This window comes from Cicer arietinum, chromosome 3, assembly GCF_000331145.2.
Source record: "Cicer arietinum cultivar CDC Frontier isolate Library 1 chromosome 3, Cicar.CDCFrontier_v2.0, whole genome shotgun sequence".
In the NCBI taxonomy this organism is placed as follows: Eukaryota; Viridiplantae; Streptophyta; class Magnoliopsida; order Fabales; family Fabaceae; genus Cicer; species Cicer arietinum.
The window spans coordinates 67,427,908-67,451,692 of record NC_021162.2 but is presented as its reverse complement, the minus strand read 5'-3'; the positions used below and the strand labels follow the sequence as shown (position 1 = coordinate 67,451,692).

At 27.5% G+C, this 23,785-nt stretch overlaps 2 protein-coding genes across 3 annotated transcripts; one reads left to right on the top strand and one right to left on the bottom strand.

Moving 5' to 3' along the window:
* Positions 1–12,906: 12,906 nt before the first annotated feature.
* Positions 12,907–16,681, top strand: LOC101514985 (G-type lectin S-receptor-like serine/threonine-protein kinase SD3-1). Its single transcript, XM_004493460.4, has 2 exons — positions 12,907–13,944; positions 14,123–16,681. Exon 2 carries the CDS (start codon positions 14,204–14,206, stop codon positions 16,475–16,477), a length of 2,274 nt encoding a protein of 757 aa, XP_004493517.1. The 5' UTR covers positions 12,907–13,944; positions 14,123–14,203; the 3' UTR covers positions 16,478–16,681.
* A 2,867-nt stretch (positions 16,682–19,548) lies between these two features.
* On the bottom strand, positions 19,549–22,936 carry LOC101514436 (guanylate kinase 2). Of its 2 annotated transcripts, none has more exons than XM_004493459.4 (11): positions 22,833–22,936; positions 22,106–22,142; positions 21,877–21,984; positions 21,673–21,746; positions 21,471–21,597; positions 21,003–21,365; positions 20,718–20,839; positions 20,498–20,633; positions 20,373–20,415; positions 20,161–20,269; positions 19,549–19,871 (listed from the first exon to the last, which is right to left on the bottom strand). In XM_004493459.4, the coding sequence occupies exons 2-11, from the start codon at positions 22,106–22,108 to the stop codon at positions 19,793–19,795; spliced, it is 1,164 nt and encodes a 387-aa protein (XP_004493516.1). In that variant the 5' UTR covers positions 22,109–22,142; positions 22,833–22,936; the 3' UTR covers positions 19,549–19,792. The 2 variants fall into 2 exon arrangements, with proteins under 2 accessions (XP_004493516.1, XP_004493515.1); XM_004493458.4 differs by having other exon boundaries at positions 22,650–22,871.
* Positions 22,937–23,785: the final 849 nt, after the last annotated feature.

Sequence of the window (23,785 nt, the reverse complement as noted above, 5' to 3'; positions counted from 1 at the left end):
GGACAGAATAATATCTCCTCTAGAATAAACAGAGCATTTACTAATTCCACTTGTTTGATGTATAGTCTGATCACATCCAAAATGAATTATTTATTAAATTAAATCCTATTTGGCAATTGAACGCCCAAACCAAACGCTCCATTTTTATTATTGATAATAATTTAAAGTTTATCTCGCACTCATTTTCAAAGGTGGAGAGCGCATATAAGATAAGAGCATGCACATGTCCTGTATGTGCAAAACTGCAACCGCAAGCATTCATTCACTTGCACCTGTTACATATTAAGGTAACGAAGAATAGTATGGTTTGGATATTTATTAGAAAATAGTGGTTATAGTGTATCCATAATATTTTTTTTATAAAAAAAATTATATTTTTAATCTCTTTATTTTAATTATTTTGTAAAATTGAATTTTTTATTTTAAAATTCGAAAGTTTTGATATTTCTACTATATTTTAATTTAAAAAATATAATTTAATATATTTTAAATAACGTGAGATACAATATCATGATGTAAAATCATCTATATGTATTATTATATTATTATGTGTGTGTTATTAATTAAATTACAAAAATTTATAATTTTAAAAATTCAAATTAAAGCTTATAATTTTTTTTTATAATTTCATAGATATTAATTATTTAATATTATCGTATCACATGTCACGTTATTTAAAATATATCACATAATTATTGTTTAATTACATAATCGGATAGATAAATCAACACTATCAAATTTTAAAATAAAATAAAAATTAATTTCATAAACTAATAAAAACATAAAAGTAAAATTGCAACTAAACACAAAATAAATATAAAATTATAATTACATAATAAATATATAAATATAGAAAACGACGCAACTTGAAACAATTGATCGCTAGTATTACATCTAGGGTAACGAATTGTTGACATAAAATAAAACTTTGTTGATGGACAAAATAGACGGGTGAGATGAACATTATTTATTTTTATATTTTGTCTTTTAATGTAAGCCAAGGGAATGTAGATAGAAAATGCATTTAAAAAGGTATAAATCTATGAATGTGTCTGAAGAAAGAAAGTGACATTTCTCACTTTGATTTGGTGGTGGGAACAAGGTGATGAAATAGACTCTTATCTTGAACACCTCAATATTGTTGTTGGATTGTGACTTAGAAATTAGGCCGGCTATCATGGCTTCCTATCATTGGGACCAAATGGGGCCTCTTTCATTACTTATCGGACACTTGTCCTACCCTCACTTCATCGACGGCTTCAATCACAATTTACTACTATCAAGTTCCATGTTTCATTCCAAATTCACTTCTATTTGTTTTTTTAAAGGGAAAATATTTTAATCGGATTTAGACTCGTGCTTGCATGCGGGACAAATCAAATTTCATTTATATTACATGACCATTAATCCAACCATCAATAGTATATTTATTATATCCATTAGTTAATTAAAGCGATTTGTAATGAAACGACCTAATAATTATATACCCTACAAATTCATGTAAATATATTAAGCAACAACCTAAAGCAATCTTTAAAGCAACATGGCAGTATCTTTTAACATAAAAAACACTCACAAATTCATATTGAACATTATCGAAGACATGGCGGCTTCTAGAGTAGTTCATTGTTACAAGTGGTCTAACATGAACCTTACTCGTTTAAGTAAATTTTTATCATTTATATATTATAATATATCATAAAGGTTAAATATATCCTAAAGTTCTTAATTTATGTTTTAGGAAATTAATAGTTTATATTTTTTATAATATTTAATTTTTTTAAGTTATCGTTTAGATACTTTGAAGAGTGTAAATTTGTTGATTCTAATAGTAACTTTAAAATAAAGTATTTTATTTCATAATTAAATATAAGTGATAAATTTTGGTTCATTTAATTGTGTATTATTGAGATAATATTATTGATCAAGCACACAAAAGTTTTATATAAATATAAAATTCGCAGTTTGTAGTTTAATCATTCATGTTTATTTCTTAAAAATACTTATTATACGTTAATTTAAAATTATTTAACGAAATATCAAATAGTTTTAAAATTTATAAAAATTTGTGGAGTTGATCGACTAAATAAGAACTTTTAATTTAACATTTGAATTAGTTAAATTTATCATTTATATTGAGTTACTAAGTGAAGTAACTCACCACATAGTTACTCCTTTGAGTCAACAAATAAAATTCAAAATATTTTAAAGGTTAAACATATTATAACTTAAATGACTAAATCGATAAAATACAAACTTAAATTACTTATATGAAAAATTGAGTCAAACTTTAATGGTCTAAATGTTAAAAAAACATATAAATCAAATTATAAAGGTGAGGACTAGATTGCCTTTGAAAAATCACGAGTAACATACTCACCATCCAATGCAAATTAGCCACATAAATAAACGTTCTACAAATTAATATGTATTTCATTTACAAATTTACTTATGTGATATTTTTATTGAATGTTTGATAAATTATCCACAATTTTGTAAAGATAACAACAACAACAAAACCAATTATTATTTTCATAAAATATAAAGGAATCATATATTTATCAGTTGAATTATGATTTAAGTATTTTATTATTATTATTATTATTATTATTATTATTATTATTATTATTATTATTATTATTATTTTTGTATAGTTATCCTCTTTGATTTTTCTCACGTAGCTTTTTACTTTCCTTACCCAAATAGGAGCTCAACCGTAAATTTGTGTCAATTTTATCAAGTCGATTGAACTACAGTTGATTTGATCAATCTAGTTTATATTTAATTAATCAAATTTTATAGAAAGTATAAAATTCAAAATATGAATAGCATGTGAAACATAATAGCTTCAAAAAGAAAGAGATTAATCAGATTGAAACAATAAATCCTTAGCAATGATTAATATATGTCAATGTTTTCTTCCAACCATCTCATTTTGTTGAAGTACAAAAAGTATGATAAATAATACATTTTTCATTAAAAAAGTAATCATATAAAACTCATAACCACTATCAGTTCGAATTATTTTAACATTTTTGCTATATTGAGTGTCAATATAACGAACAAAAGAAATACTGTGATTCCTAATTTTATGCTTGGCGGTCATTAATTTTATTCGGGTAAACCTAGATCTGTAATAAAATAATTGTTACAAAATATTTAAGACTATGAACAGAAGGAGTAGTAATAGGTCCCCTTATATCAACATGTATAAAATCAAAATTATAACTAAGAGAAAATGGTAATTTATTTTGCTTAGAAAAATGACATACATCACAATGTGACAAATTAATAGGTAAGACCATAAAATTATTCTTAGTTACATTAATATAACAAGTAAAAGAATACTATCGTAATCGATAATATTATACATGATTCAAAGAAAAAATAGGAGTAATTGTATGAACAACATGAATAGAAAAAATATAAACCATGAAATTTGACTAAATATGAGGATTTTCATCATGGTATAACAGGTTTGTTTTTTTCGTTTACAAAATATATTTTTTTAAATACTTGTTTATTTTTATTTATTTATTATTCATTCAGTTTAAACGTGATTAAGTGGATTAAACAAGAGTTAAAAGTCATACCTATTCAAATTCCTCGAAGGTACTACTACTTATTCAGACTCTTATCTGATATTTAAAAACACCGGTTCAAATATAAATCTCTTTATCGATGATATTAAGAAGTTTATTCACATTTATCGGTATATATAAAAAAATGTCTGAAGTGGCAAAAGAACCTTATAGAGGGAGAATAGAAAAGAATGAAAAGCAGGAGGCAACATGTCACGTAGTGCCACAAAGAACCTTGTAGATGAGAAATCAACTTAAGACAAAGTTTTGGCATATATATTAGAAAACAAATATAGGTCGCTATAGACGGATCTTTTTTTATTTTCACTATATTGTGTTTGTTTCTACCGTTCCACATATACCAACAAAAATTAATATTTTTCTTTTTGACTCAACAATATGAATTATTTTGTTTACTCAATAAATATGAATATTGAACTTCAAAAACAAGAGAGCAAAAGGTAAAATAACCGAATAGATAGAATTTGGAGACACGGTCTAACTAAGCCCGTATTTAGTTTCATAGAATTTCTTTTAATTTTTTATATTGTTTTGTTAAAAAGGAAACTTCTCTAATTATAGCTACTTTATTTTTGTAAAAAAACACTCTCTTCAAATTATTGTATCTGAAAATATATCAATTTTATGCATGTAAGAGCTTTGATTTCATTTATTTATTACTATAATTTTACAGTTCTTGTTCACAACAATTTCACACGTGTATTCATTATTTAGATACATCTATTCATCACAACTTAAATGCAAACTGAATATATTTTTTTTAAAGTATGATTATTATTTTTTCTTTTAATAATAAAACAAATTGTTTAATAAAATATCTATACACATATAAAATAGAAGCGATCTGATCGGATGCATCAATATAAAAACTATTAATAAAAATAATATGATAAATTATAAGTTATTAAACTTTAATTCAGTTAATAAATACTGTGATAAATGCCAATATTATTAAATAAAATATCTTATTTTGAGTTTAAATCCAACCTTACAATTGTGTAAGTTAATTATGATAAAATTTATTATATTGTTTAAAATAAAATAAAAATATAATATGAATAAACACAAACATTTTCAAAGACAAAAATTCATAAATCTAAGAACTTAAGAAGATCGGTGTTTGAAAGTATGTGAAAAAAAATTCTCTCTAGATTTTATTTATATACTGAAAGTTTTTGGTATTTCAAATTTTTTCTCAGATTTTTTATATATAAATAATTTTAGTATATAAAATTTTCTCTAACTTTTATTTAAATAACAGAAAATTTATTTTTAAAATTTTTTATATGTAAAGTTTTTTCTTAATCTTTTTGCATACCTAAAATTTCGAAAAATAAAATTACCAGTATGTAATTTTTTTTTTCTTTTTTGTTATATCAAAAATTAAATTTCAATATGTAAATTTTTATTTATTTTTACATATTATAAATTTTAAAATTTCAATAGGTTAATTTCCAAACGGAATCTTTTAAATAAATAAAAAATAATACCAAAAATTGTGTTTGTATGAGTAAAAAATGAATCCAAAAATATGGGATTGAAATCAAAGTGTCGGGTATGAAATATAATTTTTTGGTTAAAAATTGCAACTATCCCAAACCCATGTAAAGAAAATAATTTTGGCCCAAACAAATTGCAAACTGCCCTTTCTTTCCTAAGAAAAAGTTGAGTGTGCTGCTATTTGCACACCATTATTTCTAATATATTCATCTTTCGCTTCTAAGTGTTTTTTCTCCAAAATATCCCTTTTCAGATTTATGATTTCTTAAATAAAAATAAAATGATTTCAAATTGTGTAATAATTTTATTTTTGAAATCAGTACCTCACAATTGTGTAAATTTCAGTACCTCACAATTGTGTAAATTAATTATAATAAAATTTATCATTTATTTTAAAATAAATAAAAAATCAATAAATGAAGTGGAATTAATGAAAAAAATTAGCAATAAATGAAGTAAAATATATCATCTATTCTAAAAAATCAATATATTGTAGAGAGCTCGTGGTTAATCTAACCAATGAAGTATTAGTTTTAATATTTTATTTTATTTAGTATTTAAAAAAATATGAATTGTTATATATATATATTTTATTTAGATGAAGTGACAACACACAATTGATTTGAACCAAATAAACAATTATAATTAATAATATCGACTCTCGTCAGTTAAATTCTACAATTAATATATTTTAATATGTTTTTAAGTAATATTATCTTTTAAAAATCAATAAATGAAGAAGATGTTTTTAATTTTAGTAGCTAGTTTTTTTTAGTAGTTATCTGAATTGAATGAAGAAAAATTACTCTTAAATTTCTAGATAGTTCTCTCTTGTTCTTTATAATTTAGAAACCTTATTAACTTTCATAGACATAACATTAAAAGAGCCTATCATTGGACATCTTTAATCAGTCAAGTAGATTTTGAACATGTTTTTCCCAAAAAATAAATGCTGAACAAAATGCATATACTTTCATTTCTTTTGACAAATTCGTATACTTATACCTCAATCAAATTTTTAATAAAAAAAAAAAAAAAATTTAAGTCAGAAATAATGTTTCAATCTAACATAAAAAATATCTTATGATTTATTGAATTATTTCTAAAATATATTATATTTGTCTTTCTTTAATGACATCAGCGATAACGACCTCACAATCTACTGATTCAATCACCTTAATCAATAAAATTATTTGATTAAATAGATATCAACCTATTAGATATTAACATGGCTTGGATAAAATCATATAATAATTAAAAGCATCAACTAATCAATTAAGTTTTAAAATCAATCTATCAAATATTACCATTAATTAGATAAAATATTTGACAAATTTATTATATTTAGTTAGAAATTAGTTTTGTTTAGGGGTTATAAAGTTAATTTAGTAATTGTGATTGATGAGTTAAGGAACAAAGTGATAAAAAAAAGTTTAAAGTTCAATTCCTATCATCACCATAAGTCCGACAATACTAACATCACAACATTGACAGATTAAAAAAATAAATTATTTGTTTTAATTTGAATACATAAGTTTCATTATATGTATTACTGTAATCATTTTTCTTATTTGATTATTTGATTAATATAAAAGTTGTCATGATTTTTCTCTCTTTAATGGTTAATATCAATATATTGGACGTTCTATTAACATGAACATGTATACTAAATTAAAGGTGATTGAACTAATATATTTGATTTTTCACTTTATCAACTATCTATTGTAGAGTAGTCAGATTATAATTTTTTATTTATTAGTTTTACGATTAAATCAAAATATATATTAATTAATTGTATACCAATCATAAAACTATTAATATTAAGTATTAATCATTTTTTAAGCAACAAATATAATACATACATAGGTATCACATGATTAATATGACATCACAATTATGTTGACATTTTAAAATCATCGCCTGTTTTAAAATATTATTAAAAATAAAGAGAAAAAAAAAACAAAAAAAACTTGGGGATTATACCGAGACCTAAGATAACAATTCTCTAGGATATAGTATACTCTGTTGATAAAAATTTTACCAGCAAAACCCATAAAGATAAACCCATAGTGAAAAAAAAATTACATTAAACATATATACATACATCAACAAAATCTATATAAATGAAACTAATTTTTATAAAAAACACCATAAATATTATAAGACAAAGTATTCCACTATTGAATGCTAATAATATAAAATCCCAAATTAGCGATCATTGTTTCTCTTCTTTAAAAATGTTAGATAATAGTCCCAAATGAATATTATGTATTAACCATATATGAGTAAACTTTATAGCAGAGTCACGGGTTCGCTGATTTATTAACTTATGACCCTTTCATTGTTGCCTGGCACGTTATTACATACCAAAAAGAGGTAGCTTATGCACAAGATTTTTTATTGAATATTCCGTAAAACAAAGATACCATAAATTTTATATGAATATGGAGTTTAATCACCGGTGGGTCCATTTTGTAAATGAGAAATGGAGGAAGGGAAAAGGCCACTTTGTATTGCATGCCTTTTCAGTTTCACACATAGTTTTAAATTGTGAATACTTTTAATAAAAATTAAAAGTGGAGAGATCAAAAGAGAATCTCCCTTCTTTATTTGCTTTTGTAGAGTATGTCCTAAAATAATATTTTATTGTTTTGCTTTAAACATAAACTTATAGTACTATTTTTCTTTTCGCTAGCCAATATCTTAGGTTTAATTTGTTTGATGTGTTTTGGAACATTAAAACCTCAGTTCACGTTCTTCTACTTTCTTTTTCATAGGCATAAAAGATTCCTTTTGGTGTGATTAAAATATTGTGTTACAAATACTAATTCAACATATTTAAGAAATTAAATAATATAAATAACACACTTTTTTAATATAATATATTTGATTAGTTAATATACATATAAGTTATATTAAATTTATTTATATTTTAACATAATTTACATAAATTTTAACTAATCAAATAAAATATATTAAAAAATGTATTATACTATCATTAGTCTTAAAAGTTTTTTAACCCTGAGTAACCACTAACCCTTGGTCAACTAGGGTTGTAATTATTGTTGAGTAACAAATAGACATATGATTAGATACTTGTATTCGAAATATGGTTGTTTGTCCTATAAACTTTGTTCATATAAAAATTTGTATAATTATATCAATACACAGTTTAATATATATTTTTTTATTTGTTAAAATTTATATCAATGTCAATAATTATAAATGACATTCACACAATTTGATGAAATTCGTGTGAATTTCAACCAATAAATAAAAATATATTAAAATATGTGTATTAAAGTATCCGTTGCTATCACTTTTTAAAATTTTATTTTATTTTATTACCTAATCTACATTGTTGGACTAATGGCTAAGGAAAGAGAGTAGACAAAAATTGAATTCAATAATTTGAGACCGAAAGTGTGATATAGAGGGATAATATTAATAACATATAAGTTTTGAAACAAACAACTATAAACTATTTTCTAAATGCTTTCTATAAATGAATTAAGCTTGTAAACGCTAATAATTTGAAGTTTCCTTCTTAGGGAATAAAGTTAGGAAAAAATGGTGTACCGTTGGTGCTTATATATATTAAAGTTAGGAGAAAGAACTACCAAAGTCTAGCGTGTGAGTGTTGTAAATTTGAGATATCAAATTTAATCTATGTTTGTCTATGTTTTGGGAAGAATTAATGAATTTAAATGGAATTTATGTTTGTCTATGGTATCGTAGCCAACGATGTGGAGCAAGAAGCATTAAAATACAGGTATAATGGATTATGGTTATAGAAGTACATATTAAAGTTTTAAACAAGGGAAAATTCTAAATTCGCGGTGGCAATTATCCGCGGCTAAATCAAACATACACCAGTCAATTATCCATGAATAAATTATGGTATGTAGAGGCTTTAAGATTATAATGGATTCCTATTTTTTGGTATTTTGAGTTTGACTCCTTGAGGTCATATTCAGGTTTGGAGATAAAACCAAAAGCTATTTTGAATAGGAGAATTGGATTTCATATTCCTTGATTTTAATTCAGATTTTATCATTTTTATATAAACTTTTAAAAATATATTAGTAGAAAACATAAAAATTAAAATTAAAATCAGTCTAACAAAATTTTCGGTATGAAGTAATCTTTTCAAATATATTTTACATTTCATAATTTTTTTATATATAAAATTTGTCTACATTTTTTTAATATAAAAAATTTAAATTTTATTTTCAAAATTTATAGTATGTAATTTTTTTAAATACTGAAAATTTTAAATTTCTTATATGTTATTTTATAAATTTAATTTTTGAAAGATAAAATTTAACACTGGAAATTTTGTATTCGTGTAGATAAAAATAGGTCTAAATTTTTTAATAAAAAAAGATAAAAATAATAGAAGTAAAATTGATTTTTTTAAGAATTATTAAAATAAAAGTTAAAGTGTGACGTATAAAATTCAATTTTTTGATGAATGGTTATTTGGGCTCGATTGTGAGAAAATAAAGGCTCAGTTTTGTTTGTTTGGTTTGTCATGTAGTATAAGGATAATGGATGTTAATTGTTGTGGTGAATGAGAGATTGCTAAAACTACAACCATAAGTGCCACGTTGGTTGGTTGATTCTCTTGTAAATGGCTTGTGTCACTTGTTATGATGAATGATGAGTGAGTAATTAAAAATAAATATTGGAATGATGAAAAAAGGTCGACGATAATAATACATGATCGACGAAATATCGGTTAATAATTTGACACGTAGTAAACTCAAAACCACTAAACATTTGTGTTATTTTTATAAAGAAATCTGTAATTTTTTTGTGAAAAATAAATATTAAATAAAAATGTTCTAATATGAAATTATATATATTTTAATAATAAATGATAAATATAGTAGTGAATATATGATTTTATCTTTAACTAATTTTAGATTAGATTTAGAGGTTTTGAAATATTTGAAAAAGTTAAAGGACCACTCCATGTCATGCTTGGTTATGTCACTCGTGGTGGCACAATCATGGACGAATAATTTGGGTCGATTGAAGAGGAGGAGTAGTGCTTGGAAAATAATCAAATGTCAAATAGAAAGAAAAATAAGAGATCGATGTACTTAATAATTATTTTATTTTTTTTAATTATATATATATTTTGACTAAAAATTATGACACATTAAATATTTATTAATAATATTAAAAAGACACATTTAAAACAAGGATCTACAAGTAATTTAAAAATAAATATATCTTAAAAATTATAGCTTTTTCTTATGTATTAAATAAAAAGTTATTCAATTTTTTTTATATATATAAGATTAAATGAAATATAAGTATCAGTCGGCTGTGTTTGGACAGGAGAAAATAAAAGTGTCTATAGTCTATAATTTTTACGGTTATATTAACAAGTGTTATTTTTTAATATTTTATTTTTGTTAAGAAATCAAAACTAAAAATTCTACATTGAAAAAAAACTTTAAAATTTTAAAAATAACTTTCAAGGCATTTTAGTTATAAAATTATTAATTTTTAGTTGTTAAAAAAATGTTTTTGAGATACTAATTTTAATTTAAACATGAAGTAGTTAAGGTTGTTTTAGTAAACAACCACATTAGGTGAGGTCATATATATATATAGAGGGAAAATAATTGTTAAACAAATAAAAAGATTTGTGTCTAGTAAGTGCACGAGAGAGATTGCATTTTGCTCTTTCTTTTTGGTTTTTTTTATTTTGAGACACAAATGAATAAGATACGTGAGTTATATATATATATATATATATATATATATATTTTATTATGTTTTTCTTTAAATGTCTCACTCTCAAATTAAATTCCCTCAATGTCCTACTTTTTAGTTTCAACAGAAAGTCGTGTTCTCTGGGAAGCGACCTCCTGAAGAGGAAATTTTTTTATGTAATAAGAAGTCGTTTTCCGGAGAAGCCACCTCCAACTGTGTTTTGTTTTTTGTTGTTGTTATATTTAAAAATAAAAAAAAAAACGCAGTTGGATATCGTTTCTCCACGAAACGACTTTCTATTGACATAAAAAATGCACTTGAGGGCCGCTTTCCCGGAAAACGACTTCCTATTGACATAAAAAAAATTTCCTCTTCGAGAGGTCGCTTCCCCAGAGAACGACTTCCTGTTGAAACCAAAAAATAAGACATTTAAAGAATTTAATTTGGGAGTAGGACATTTAAAAAAAAATAAAAAAGAAATATATATGTAAAAAAGTAAAGATATGTAAGATAGTGTCTATATAAATATATAAGAATTCGTTTGTGTCACTTTATCATATATTTATTTTCAACCAAATGTATTTAAAAGTGTAACTTATATACATTTTAAGATTTAAACCATCGCGTTATAAAAAAATTCAAAAGATTTATGCATTATCCTCTATATCAAATAAGAGACTTTCATCTTTTTACTTATTTTCTCCCTTTCTTTCTATTCCTACTTCAACTAGTATTTTGGTAGAGGTAGTGTATAAAGGGAATTAAGAGGGAAAGAAAGAGGAGAAAAAAAAATCAATCTTCTTATACTTTCACTTTGTTATTTTCTGTTCCTACTTCCTTGCGGTGTTTAGTAGAATCAATTAAGAAGAGAAGTAAGAGTTAAATAAAAGACAAAATTAAATACAATAAGAAATTTAAATGAGAGGTTTTCTTTATCCTTTAAAATAATCTCAATTTTCGTAGAGTAAAACGAGGAAAAGATTTTGTTTCACACACACATATATATATATATTTCACATTAAACAATACAAACATATTTTTTTTTTAATTTTATAAAATAAAGATATTTGTGCTTCTTGATTTTTTTTTGCATATCTTTTCTTTCGTCATTTTGATGTTCTTATTATTTATTGAAAACATTTTTTTTTACTTTTCAATTCTTAGAAAAAAAAATTTGTCCTATTAATTTAGAATTTATTTAAAATATAAATAAAGTTTGATTAAAAGTTTAAATAAAAATTGTTCTAATTAAAATTTAAACTTAAATTATCTAATATAGTTTTTTTTAATTAAAGTTCATTAAACACCTAAGACTAATAACTTAAATGTCTTCTTCATTTTTCTCTTCACTTACTTAGCCAAATAAACTATATCTCTTCAAATTAATTTGGGTAATTGTAAATAATAATGTCTCTCTAGAAACAATGTTATCCATAATGTGCTTAATTTCCAAAATTGAAGTTTTCTGCATTTAAGTATAAAAGAATATACTTGAATATAAAATATTATTATTTACACCTATATAAACCATGAAAGAAGATATTAAATATTAGTGATCATTTCTACTAACTTTACCATTTAAACTATAATGAGTACTACTTTAATATTTAAAATTATCTCAAAATAAATATTATTTTTAATATAATATTAGTTATCATTTATAATTTTATAATTGTATCTATCAATTATATATATTATATTTAACTAAATATATACGAGAGAATAAATAATAATTAATAAAAATAAATTTTTTCTTTTATTAAAATTAATTTATTAATACGTGTGACATAATATTAAAAAAAAATAATTTTCAGTAATTATCGTTAGGAACTTGGAACTGATTAACTACGATCTTTCTTTGATTAAGATACTCATTACAAAGTACTAAAAATACAACAATTTTGTCAAAAAGGTTTAGTAGTCGATGACAACAAAGTAAGGAATATTTTCCTTCTCGTTCAAAAGTAAAAAGTAGCATAAGTATCCACACACAAAAAAAAAAAAACGAGCAAATAATAATAATACTAATAAAGTATCTTTCAATATTAATAAAAAAAAAAGTACCTTTCCAAACAATAATAATGAAGTAAAATTCCTTCAAAGTTATTTTCTTTCTCCTTTCTCTCTGTTTCTTCATCTTCTTCACCTTTTCATTCTTCTTCTTCTTCATCACCGTTTAACCCTTCATCTTTTCTTCTCTCTTACACTCACATTGCTTCGTTTCTTCACCACATTTCCTCAAAGAAACCTTTACCACTTACAATTCCATTTTTCATCCTTCAAATCTAAACTCACCAAGCACCAAAATAGCATCCTCAAACCTACCCCACTTTCACTTCTTCAACTCACTCATTTCACTAAATCATACTCTTCTACTTCATCTGTTTTTCCTACCAACTTCTACTTCAATTTATTTATTTATTTTTCATATCTAAGTGTTCATGCACCTATTTTCTCTTAACCTCATTTCCCTTTTCACCTTAGGTACTAAGAAAAGAAAGTTAAAGAAAAAGGAAGAAACTTTCCATTTGGGTCATGAGATTTGGTTTATTCAAGTTGAACATTTCCCAGTTCTTAGCTTAGGTTTTTGAGTTCTTGGGTTTTTATTTATTTATTTATTTATTTACCTAGATCTCTCTAATTTAATAAATGCCAAGCTTTCTTTTTTTCAGTTTTTCAGTTATTAGCAATATTCCGTTTATTTGTCTATTTTAATTTTTCTTTTATGGTTGGTCACACATTCTGGTCCTGAAATCAATCTGTGAAGTAACATTTTTTTGTAGAAGTTTGAACCTTGAAAAGTTATTGTGTATTATTTCAAATGAGCTATTATTTGGAATAATTTGGGTCCCATCTGGGCCTAAAGTTTCAATTTTTAGCACTCAAATTCATCTCTTACTGTTATTTTACTCAATAAAAAAAAAGTTTCCATTTTGCAATCTCTTTTCCTTCTTTTGAAGCTATTAGTTATACACGGTTGTCAACACTGTCCAAATTGAAAGTTGCTTTGTCAAATTCATGGTGGTAACTTCCCAATTGTTGCAAGATTCTGAGATGTTACATGGTGACAGTGTTTGTGGTGGCTTATTGAGTTTCTGAGTTTTGGACTAAGGTACCAAACTTGCACATTTTCTTCCACTTTTGATTATCTTTTAGAAATTTATCTCAAGCCCTTCAAATTTGACTTTATACAGTTTACCTAATATTATTAGAAAATTTCCATGCTTTTGCCTTTTGAGCTGTTATCATTGCACTGCTGCATAACACTAACTTACCTTATCTCTTCACAGGTGTTTGGTGTAAATGTGAGTTGGACAATTCAACTCATCTTTATATATCTTAATAATTTGTCCTTCTGAGTTTATATAGTTATGCTTCAAAAGGAGTGTTTCCTTAGATTCACATTGTTGCTGTGTGTTTCATTTGGATTCTTGCTACATCCTATTGTAACATCTGTGATATCATTGGGTTCCAAACTTACTGTTGCTGATAATAATTATTGGGTGTCCTCCTATGGTGATTTTGCATTTGGGTTCTTTAACATTTCTGATGAACCTAACCAGTTTAGTGTCGGCATTCGTTTCAATTCGAAGTCTATTCCTTATAGCCAACAAACACTTGTTTGGATTGCTGGTGCTCATGTCAAAGTAAGCAACATGTCCTATTTCCAACTCACTCCACAAGGGGAACTTGTTTTGTTTGATTCCTTACACGGAGTCACCTCGTGGACAAGTGGGACACAGAACCTATCTGTTGTTTCGGCTGCTCTTCATGATAATGGAAATCTTGTTCTGATAGACACAAAACAAAACATTGTTTGGCAAAGTTTTGATACTCCTTCTGATACACTTCTTCCGGGACAGAGTTTATCGGTTTACGATACGCTCCGTGCTTCGACCAAGAATCCTGAGACTAGTTACTATAGTCTTTACATGAATGCTTCTGGTCGGTTGGAGCTTCGATGGGAGAGTAATATTGTATACTGGACCAGTGAAAGCCCTTCTATTTCTAATCTCACTGCATTCCTTACAACTGATGGAGCTCTTCAACTTCGAGACCGAAATTCGAAAGCTGCTTGGAGTGTGTTTGGAGAAGACCATAATGACTCTGTGAATTATCGGTTTCTTAGGCTAGATTTGGACGGCAATCTCCGGTTGTACTCATGGACAGAAACTTCGCAATCATGGAGATCTGTCTGGCAAGCTGTTGAGAATCAATGCAAGGTGTTTGCTACTTGTGGCCAACGCGGTGTCTGTGTCTTTACTCCTTCAGGTTCTGCTGAATGCAGGTGCCCATTTAAGGTAACTGATAATAACAATTGTTTGGTTCCATTCGAACAGTATTGTAAATCTGGCATCAATATGCAACAATATAAGAATGTGTATCTGTATGGAATTTACCCTCCTGATGATTCGATTATCACAAGTAGTTTGCAGCAATGCGAACAGTTGTGCCTGAATGATTCTCAGTGTATGGTTGCATCCTTTTCGAACAATGGTAGTCCACAATGTTCCATAAAGAAAACTAAGTACATTACTGGCTATGAAGATCCATCTCTTAGCTCAGTATCATTTGTTAAGAGCTGCTCAGATCCATTTGCTGTAAACCCGAGTCTCATGAATTCGCCTCCACCGAAACCGACTCCTCCAAGGCTCTGTGTTCCTTGCTTGGTAGGGGCAGCCTCAGGAACATTTGTCATCTTTGCTTTTTTCCAGCTGGGAATTGTTTTCTTCATCTGTAGAAGAAAAAGCTCTACTATGAGAAGAGTCACATTAGCTTTCACATTCCCGAATCCGAAAGGCTTAACAGTGTTATCCTACTCAGAAATCATGAGCATCACCAGAGACCTCAAGAATCAAATCGGGCCAAATATGTTCAAGGGTGTGCTACCGTGCAACCGTCTAATTGCAATCAAAGACTTGAATGCATCCATCGAAGAAAGGAAGTTCCGGAGCGCTGTTCTGAAAATAGGAAGCATCCACCACAAGAACCTAGTGAAGCTGGAAGGTTATTGTTGTGAGTTCAATCATAGATACTTGGCATATGAATATGCCAAAAACGGTTCACTTGAAAAATATTTAGACGATTGTACTCTTTGCAAGAAGCTAACTTGGAGAAAGAGAATTGAAATATGCTCAAGTGTGGCGAAGGCGATATGTTATTTGCACTCAGGGTGTAGGGAGTTTGTAAGCCATGGAAATTTGAACTGCGAGAATGTGATGTTGGATGAAAATTCAGTTGCTAAGGTGTGTGGATATGGATTTGCAATAGTAGACGGCCAGGCTACGTATTGCGGCTTTTCAGCTGAAAAAGACGTAGCTGATTTTGGCAAATTAGTATTAACCTTGTTAACCGGGCGTCGAGATGATCGACAAGTTTGTGAATGGGCATATGAAGAATGGATAGAAGGTAGAGTAGCAAATGTGGTTGATAAAAAAATCGATGGTGGTGCTAATTCGGATGAACTCGAACGTGCGTTAAGAATCGCATTCTGGTGCCTTCAAACAGACGAACGAAAAAGACCTTCGATGGAAGAGGTAGTGAGAGTACTAGATGGTACATTGAATGTTGATCCACCACCACCTCCATTTCATTTGCATTGTGATCCACAAGAAAAAGGTTCAGAATCAGAATCAGTGGTTTAGTAGTGTTAAATTTGCAAGGAGGCTCTTTTCATAAAGTTTACATTTTGAGTTGCCTTAAGATTGAACATGTATAGTAGGACTAACATGTAGGTGAAAAATAGCCATGCCCTTTAATTTTTGTCCCTCAAACTATAAGGGGCACTGATTGTAAACTTTGGTAACCATGTTCATTTGAGATTTGTGGCATCTTCCTTATTTTTCTTCCTTTGTGATGCGCAAATACTGCTTATTTAGATGTTGACAATGAAATATGTTAAAAAGCAATTCTAGAAGGTGTAAAGAGTGTTGAAGAGGTTGTTAATGAAGAAAATAATTGTTCAAGTGATGATTTCACTACACCAAATGCTAAAAGATACAAAATACCAGAAATCATAGAATGGCCACCACCAAAAACTTAAGTTAATGACGACTTATTCTTAACTTCATTCAGACAGATTTCAACTTCATCATGCTTAATTCAAGTTTAATTCCAATATAGCAGCTCTCGTCACCTCAAAATATTCTTTTGATTAAAACAAATTCAAAACATTATGAATTTTCAAAAATCATTAATAATTATAAATATTTTAAGTTATCAATGATACCAAAAGCACCTAAGTTTTGTTAGATAAAAACGGATAAATTCCTTCATACACATAAAAAAAAGTGGGTATTGGTAATAAAATATATTAAAAGTTAATTTTTTTAATAAATTAATATAGAAAATGATATTGTTTTAAATGATTAGTAGTTGAGTACAAACTTTGGGATAAACTTCACCGATCATGTAAAAATATTGTTTTGTTTATATAATAAAAAACAATAATTATTAGAATTTTATATATACAAACTATACTAAATTAATCATATATAATGAAATTCAACGTATCTTATACTATATAGTAAAAAAAAAAAAACTATACTCAATTATATAGTTTTTATATTATTATATAGATTAATAAATGTGACCATGCATGGTTTTTTTTTTTTTTTTAATAAATCATGCATGGTGGAAAATTAAATATTGATTGACTTAGTGAAGACATTGATTAACATTAGACTCAAATGAAAAATAAATTTTAGTTGACCGAAATGTTATTGGTTAGATTATATTTATTTTTTGACTGAAGTTTAAATTATTAATAAACATTTTACGTATTTAGATTAATTAATTCAAAATTTTAAAAAATTATAAGCTAGTATTTACACTTTGAAATTAATTAGTTCAATTAGTATCCAGAGAGTTAAAATTAAAAAAAAGAAATTAGAACTGTTGAGAATATGAAGTGAAAAGAGAAATTTCCATTAAATAGACCCTTTATTGCTCAAATTTTTTTCGAAGAGAACATCTCGAATCAGTTAACAGGCCAGTTAAGGGACGATATATGATCTGGGCCTCTTTTAAAAAAATTAGGTTTCGAAGATTTTGTGAAGTTTTATATTGGGTTTCCATTTGTACCCCGGTTTTTCATACAACCCTACACGGCTACACCTTTTGCTTTTCTTTTCGAATACAAAAACTTAAGAACCATTTATTTTTAGGTTTTTCTTTTTTCACTTTCATTTCAACAAATAAACAAAACTGAACATAGATCCAATATTTTCTCACTATTTACTTTTATAATTTTTGACTCAGATGTGAAGTTTTAAATAATTAAGCCCTTAAATTTTGGAAAACAATTATAATTATAGTTAATTCTATGAGTCTAATATCTAATTGTATCTCGCAAGTATTCCGCCAATACATTATTTTGATCTCAACATATAATGTGTGGTATTTATATCACCTAAAACTGGTGCACAGTGTAATTTAAAAAGACTATTAAATTTAGAAAAACAAATCGTATTTATTTAGATTTAACTGTCTTTACATTTACTATAGAGAATTGAATGTGTAATATGAGAAGATAAAATCAAAAATAATATTTTAAGCATAGTAAGATGAGTACATATTTATTAAAAAGTAAAATTGTTAAGACAAAGTAGCACGTGAATTGTTAATCGTGAAAATGCGCCATAACTTTGTTGTCCTCCAACTTGGTCTGGTCCCGTGAATTAATAAGCTCTTTCTGTTTCATTTCACGGTCCCCACAAGTTCGTTTTGGAGAGATGGCAAGTTGCACATAATCTTGCTTTCCTCATTCATTCCCCCTTTTCGAACTTGTTTCAAAGCTACACCTACTTGCCCCACATTTCATGCTATTAAAACCAACCAATAATATTTGACAACATATCAAATTAAAAATATACTATATATTATTCTTTAATTTATGAGTTTGATTTTTACTGGGACAATATTTGATAAAAGTTCCCTTGTCAATCGAATTCCTTCCCTCTAAAAACCTAAAGAATGAGACAAAAAGAAAATTGTATTTAAACCTAACAACCTAGCGAACATCTAACTTGACCATAATATATGTGGAAAAATTCAGACCTTGCATTTGCAAGTTGGAATAGCACAGCACGCAACTCAACCCCACACCACATATGATGGATTAAACCAACCAGCTGAGGACTTATTAAAGACTAAATAAAGTATTGGCTAGCTAGAGCCCACTTTTAATTGTAACATCACCCCAACAAAACTCAAGCCCCCCCTTATGTTATGTCGGTAGCACATCCCACTTCAAGATTGTTCCTTTTGTGACAATACTCTTCCTTGTGGGCACACTCTACTCAGTAGTCACAGCTCAAAACTGCTTTTTACTATCTTTGCAAATTGTCGTCTTCTTTCTCGATCATCTCCACCAACACCATCCCAAAAAATACCTAACTTCTACTCTGTATCACTTATTCATCATGTTCGAGTATTTTAAATTTTTAATCATCATTCATGTCCTTTTAAGAGTAAAAGTTCATAGTTCCTACTTGTTGTAAAGGTTAAGACTTTGACTTCATCAATATCAATTTGATAAAAATAATACAAATAAATATAAGGTTTACACAAACTCAACTATCGTATTTTTTTTTTTATTTAATAAAAATAATAATACTTAATTATAATTTTAGTTTATCTGTTTTTACATCATTTAAAATGTCAAATCATCATTTTTTTTAATTCAAAAATATGATAATAAATCAAAATTGTTGACTTTTAAAATAAAATGACCAATTCCATAAATTGATAAAAATAGAGAGACCAAAATTACAATTAAACCTAATCATAGTAATAAATGTAACTAACAATCAAAGAACGCCAGTAAGAAGGGGGAAAATGTTTTAACACATGAATCTAATGCATTATTGCATGTCTCATTTCCTCGAGTTACATTATGAATTGTGATTGGTGAAAACCAAGTTAGTTGTGGCCAAGTTTGTAGAATGTTGTTAGCTAAGCTAATCAATGACTTGAAAATCGAGCCCTCTTGTCCTTCCAGGTGCACCTCCTTTTATTGAGGAAACATCCAACATGATCCTGCCAAGTCAATATTAAAGTCAGCACGTTACCCTTTGAAGCTAAAAAAGTAATGAGCAAATCACTAATTTAGTTCTAAAAATTGTAGGACTCTTGGTAATTGGTAATTTGGTTCTTGAAACTAACAAAATTCCAAAAGGTGACCCGTAAGAACTAATATGATTGAGGATTTTCAAGTTCAAGATCATTTTGAAATTTTGCTAATTGCCAAAACGAAATCGTAAATCATCTATAATTCATAGACTAAATTGGTTATTCACTCAAAAAGTACTATGTTTAGAAAGCTTACAAATTCTTTGATTCATTCTCTAGTTCCGAAGAAATGCAGTTTATGATGATTTTGTCATCAACTTTCGACACCGAATGATCCATTGGCAGATTAATCTCTCTAGGTGCAGCTGGTTTAACAGATTTTATACATGTCAATACATCTTAAGTATCTTCATCGCTTTAAAACATAAAATATATATTATAAGTTTGACTACTTTAGAAAATCCTTACCTGATTTTTGTGGAGTGACAAAACCATCAAGTCCCAATAATTTCTGCACCAATGAATACTTATATTAGGACGATAATAAAAACACTCCAAATTCAAGAAGTTTTTGCTTTAGCAGAAGTTATTACCTTAAGTCTCTCATAACACTCCTCAAGATTGTCATTGTATAAGGTGAAATCAAATACATTAGAAGACTTTCCCTGCTCAATCTCAGCCTCGGCATTACGCAGTCGCTTAAGGATCTGTTCCTCTGCCTCAGTTCCTCTGGTGTCAAAGCATTAAGTTAAGCCTAAATTTTGGTGTGGTTGTTGAGAACTAAAAATGCATCACTAAGTAGCCACTACTCACCTGTCACGAAGGCGCTTCTCCAGCTCTTCCATTGACGGTGGACTGATAAAGATGAAAATGGCTTCAAGAGAACTAGCCCTCACAGATCTTGCTCCTTGAACATCAATATCAAGAATACATCTCTGGAATATTTAAAAATTAAAATCTCAGGTGAAAAAAGTCATAATATATGTCAATTTGGATAAATGTTGCACACCAGCATACCTGCTATTTAATATTCTAACTTCTAATATCCAAGCATCGAATAAAACAAATTAGAATAACAGTGAAGTAGAAGGAACTTACTTTTCCTGAATCTGCTACAACTTCCACAGCTTCAACACTCGTCCCGTACAAATTACCATGGACAGAAGCAAATTCGAGAAACTTTCCATTCTTGATCTCTTTCTCCATCACACTCTTATCGGTAAAATGGTAATGGACCCCATCTTTCTCCATATTTCTTGGAGCACGGGTGGTGTGGCTCACAGAAAAGCCAAACATCGATGGGAATTCCTTCATGAGCATCGATATTAGTGTTCCTTTACCGACTCCAGAAGGACCACTGATAACAACAGGTCTCTCAACATTGCCTATCACACCCTTACTCCATGCAACAACCTCAGTCCCCAATTTTTTCCGCTGTTGCCTAACATATTGAGTGTCCACCTAATAATAATAATAAAAACAAAGCATTTAATATTTATTATAGAAAATCTAATACTGTTTCAGAATTTCAATGCATTACTATAGTCCCTTCATATATACACCAACCTCTAGGAACCATATCTGATCATCTGGTTTAGAACCCTTCTTGAGAACTAGTATCCGGTTTTCAAAAAGCACAGCCGAGTGGCCTTTGCATGAAGAGGGTTTGTTTCCCAGCACAGTTGGGTGAACCCTGCAATCCAAAATGGAATTCAGAAAACAAAAGCCTTACAAAAGCATCTATGAAGCTAAGAAACTTCAAACTGACCATTCTCCAAGACTACGGTCAAAAATTTGAACGTCAATGGACAAAGTTCCATCACCAGCTCCAACTATGACATACTGTCAAACACATGGAGGGCCATTTTTTGTTTTAGGCAGAAATTTGGCTAGCTAGCTAACCTAATAATTAATGAATAGTAACAACATATATAAAAAAAGATGATTTCGAAAACACAAAGTATAATCTTACCGTTTTATCACCAACCATAGTAGTCGTTTTGCAAGCTCCGTTATTTAATTCAAGGCCACTAAGAGGCCCATCTTGAAGGTCATCAACAAGGAATGCTGGTGCTTCACCCTAGTGATCACAACCATAGATAAATTAAATTAAATTAAATTAAATTATACACGTGTAATCAAAACCACTTTGATCCACATTTGAACATCACAATCTATTGAAGGGGAAAAAACATGCTTACCATAGAGAAATATGTGTCTATAATCCTGGTTTAAACCCTGACCAAAAATCATAAATAAATAAAAAAGATGAATATCATAGCAATTATTAAGGGATCTAGCAATATATTCAAACTTCAATTGTAAAATAAAGAGAAAACATAAACTACATTAAAATTAACACACATTACAAGTAGTAGCATAAAAATTAATATCCAAAATATTCAACATGAGATTTAAATAGAGACAAACCCAGATTTCATCAACTTTAGGGAAAACGGGACCTATAGAAATTTATGAAAGAAATCACCAATCTTGGGTTTTTATAAAAAATGAATCATTCTGATCCATAATCTTTATAATATGAAGAAAAGAGTTTTATTTGTTTGGAAGAAAAAAAAAAAGCAATGCAGAATTTCCAGCCAGGCAAATAAAAAATAAAAATGGGAAATTGTTAGAAGGGGTTGTGAAATTAGAAGAAGTTGGATCAAACGGAAGAAAACCCAGATCGCAATGCGGGTAAAGAAGAAATCTTGAAGAGGTTAAGACCGAGAAAGTTGATGTTACCTTAAGAAACGAAGCAGGAAGTTGTGTGTTAACAAAACAAACAACCTTAAAAAGATGATTTTGTTTTTGTCGTGAAAGAAAAACGAAGAGGGAATGATGAAAAAAGGAAAAGTGAGTTTGGAGAAAATGTGAGGAAGAATTTCATATTTGTAGGCGCAAAAGAAATGTAATAGTTTCACAAACCTTTGAAGGGCAGAACCTGTTTGCGTTTTCTTGTGGGGTGCTTATGAACCTTCTTTTTGTTTCTTTATTCATTTTGGTAAACCATATATTTCCTTTTTTTTAATTTTCCTTTTAATAAAAATACACTCATTGACAACTAATACAAGTGATTCATTACTTAGTTATTTCACATTAATTTTATTGTAACACAAAATTTGATATCAATACAATATTTTGAAATTTCATAAAAAATAAAATATTATAAACGATATTGTATATGTATCGTATTTTTATTTTATAATTATTATTACATAATGGGATGATAAAATTAATATTTATTATTAATTATTTATATAAAACTAGTTTATATTAATATTAATGAACATTTACTTTTTATTCATTCACGTGATACTTAATTAATTACATATAAAAATATAAATAATGTAATTAAATAAATTATTAATTTAAATCATATGAATCTAATTAAAATAATCGTTCACTCAACTCATTTAATTAAATTTTATTTACGATTAATCAATTATTACATGTGAATGAAAAACTTGATGTATATTAAATATGTTTGATAAAAAAATAGGCTAGGGGTCACCTTTTACTATAATTACCAAATAAATATAAAAAATTTAAGTATCCTATTCCTGATTTGAGGTTTACTTGTGGTGCTAGAAGTTCCAATACAAGTCAAGTGGTGAGGTTGATTGCCAAGTTGGATGAAAGAATACTTTTTGAAGAAGTGACGTAGAGATATTTTCACAATTTTTTGGTAGAAATATTTCGCAATTCTTATTCATTTCTTTTTTTATAAATACCCTCAAATATTTAAAAATTAGATTCACAAATATGGTAGATCATGTAGAAATGATTGCAAAATGCATGGGAGGGACATCTTCTAGCCAAACACGCTTGTCACTTGGTAACAACACGATAGCACCTTTCCTAAGATAAGAAAACAAAAT

Excerpts from the sequence above, each read along its gene's own strand:
- LOC101514985 (XM_004493460.4), top strand. The coding sequence starts at position 14,204 with ATGCTTCAAAAGGAGTGTTTCCTTAGATTCACATTGTTGCTGTGTGTT.
- LOC101514436 (XM_004493459.4), bottom strand. Across the intron at positions 21,747-21,876 it reads CTATGGTTGGTGATAAAACG|TATGTCATAGTTGGAGCTGG; the intron begins GTAAGATTATAC and ends TGTGTTTGACAG. Across the intron at positions 21,598-21,672 it reads GACCGTAGTCTTGGAGAATG|GGTTCACCCAACTGTGCTGG; the intron begins GTCAGTTTGAAG and ends TTTGGATTGCAG.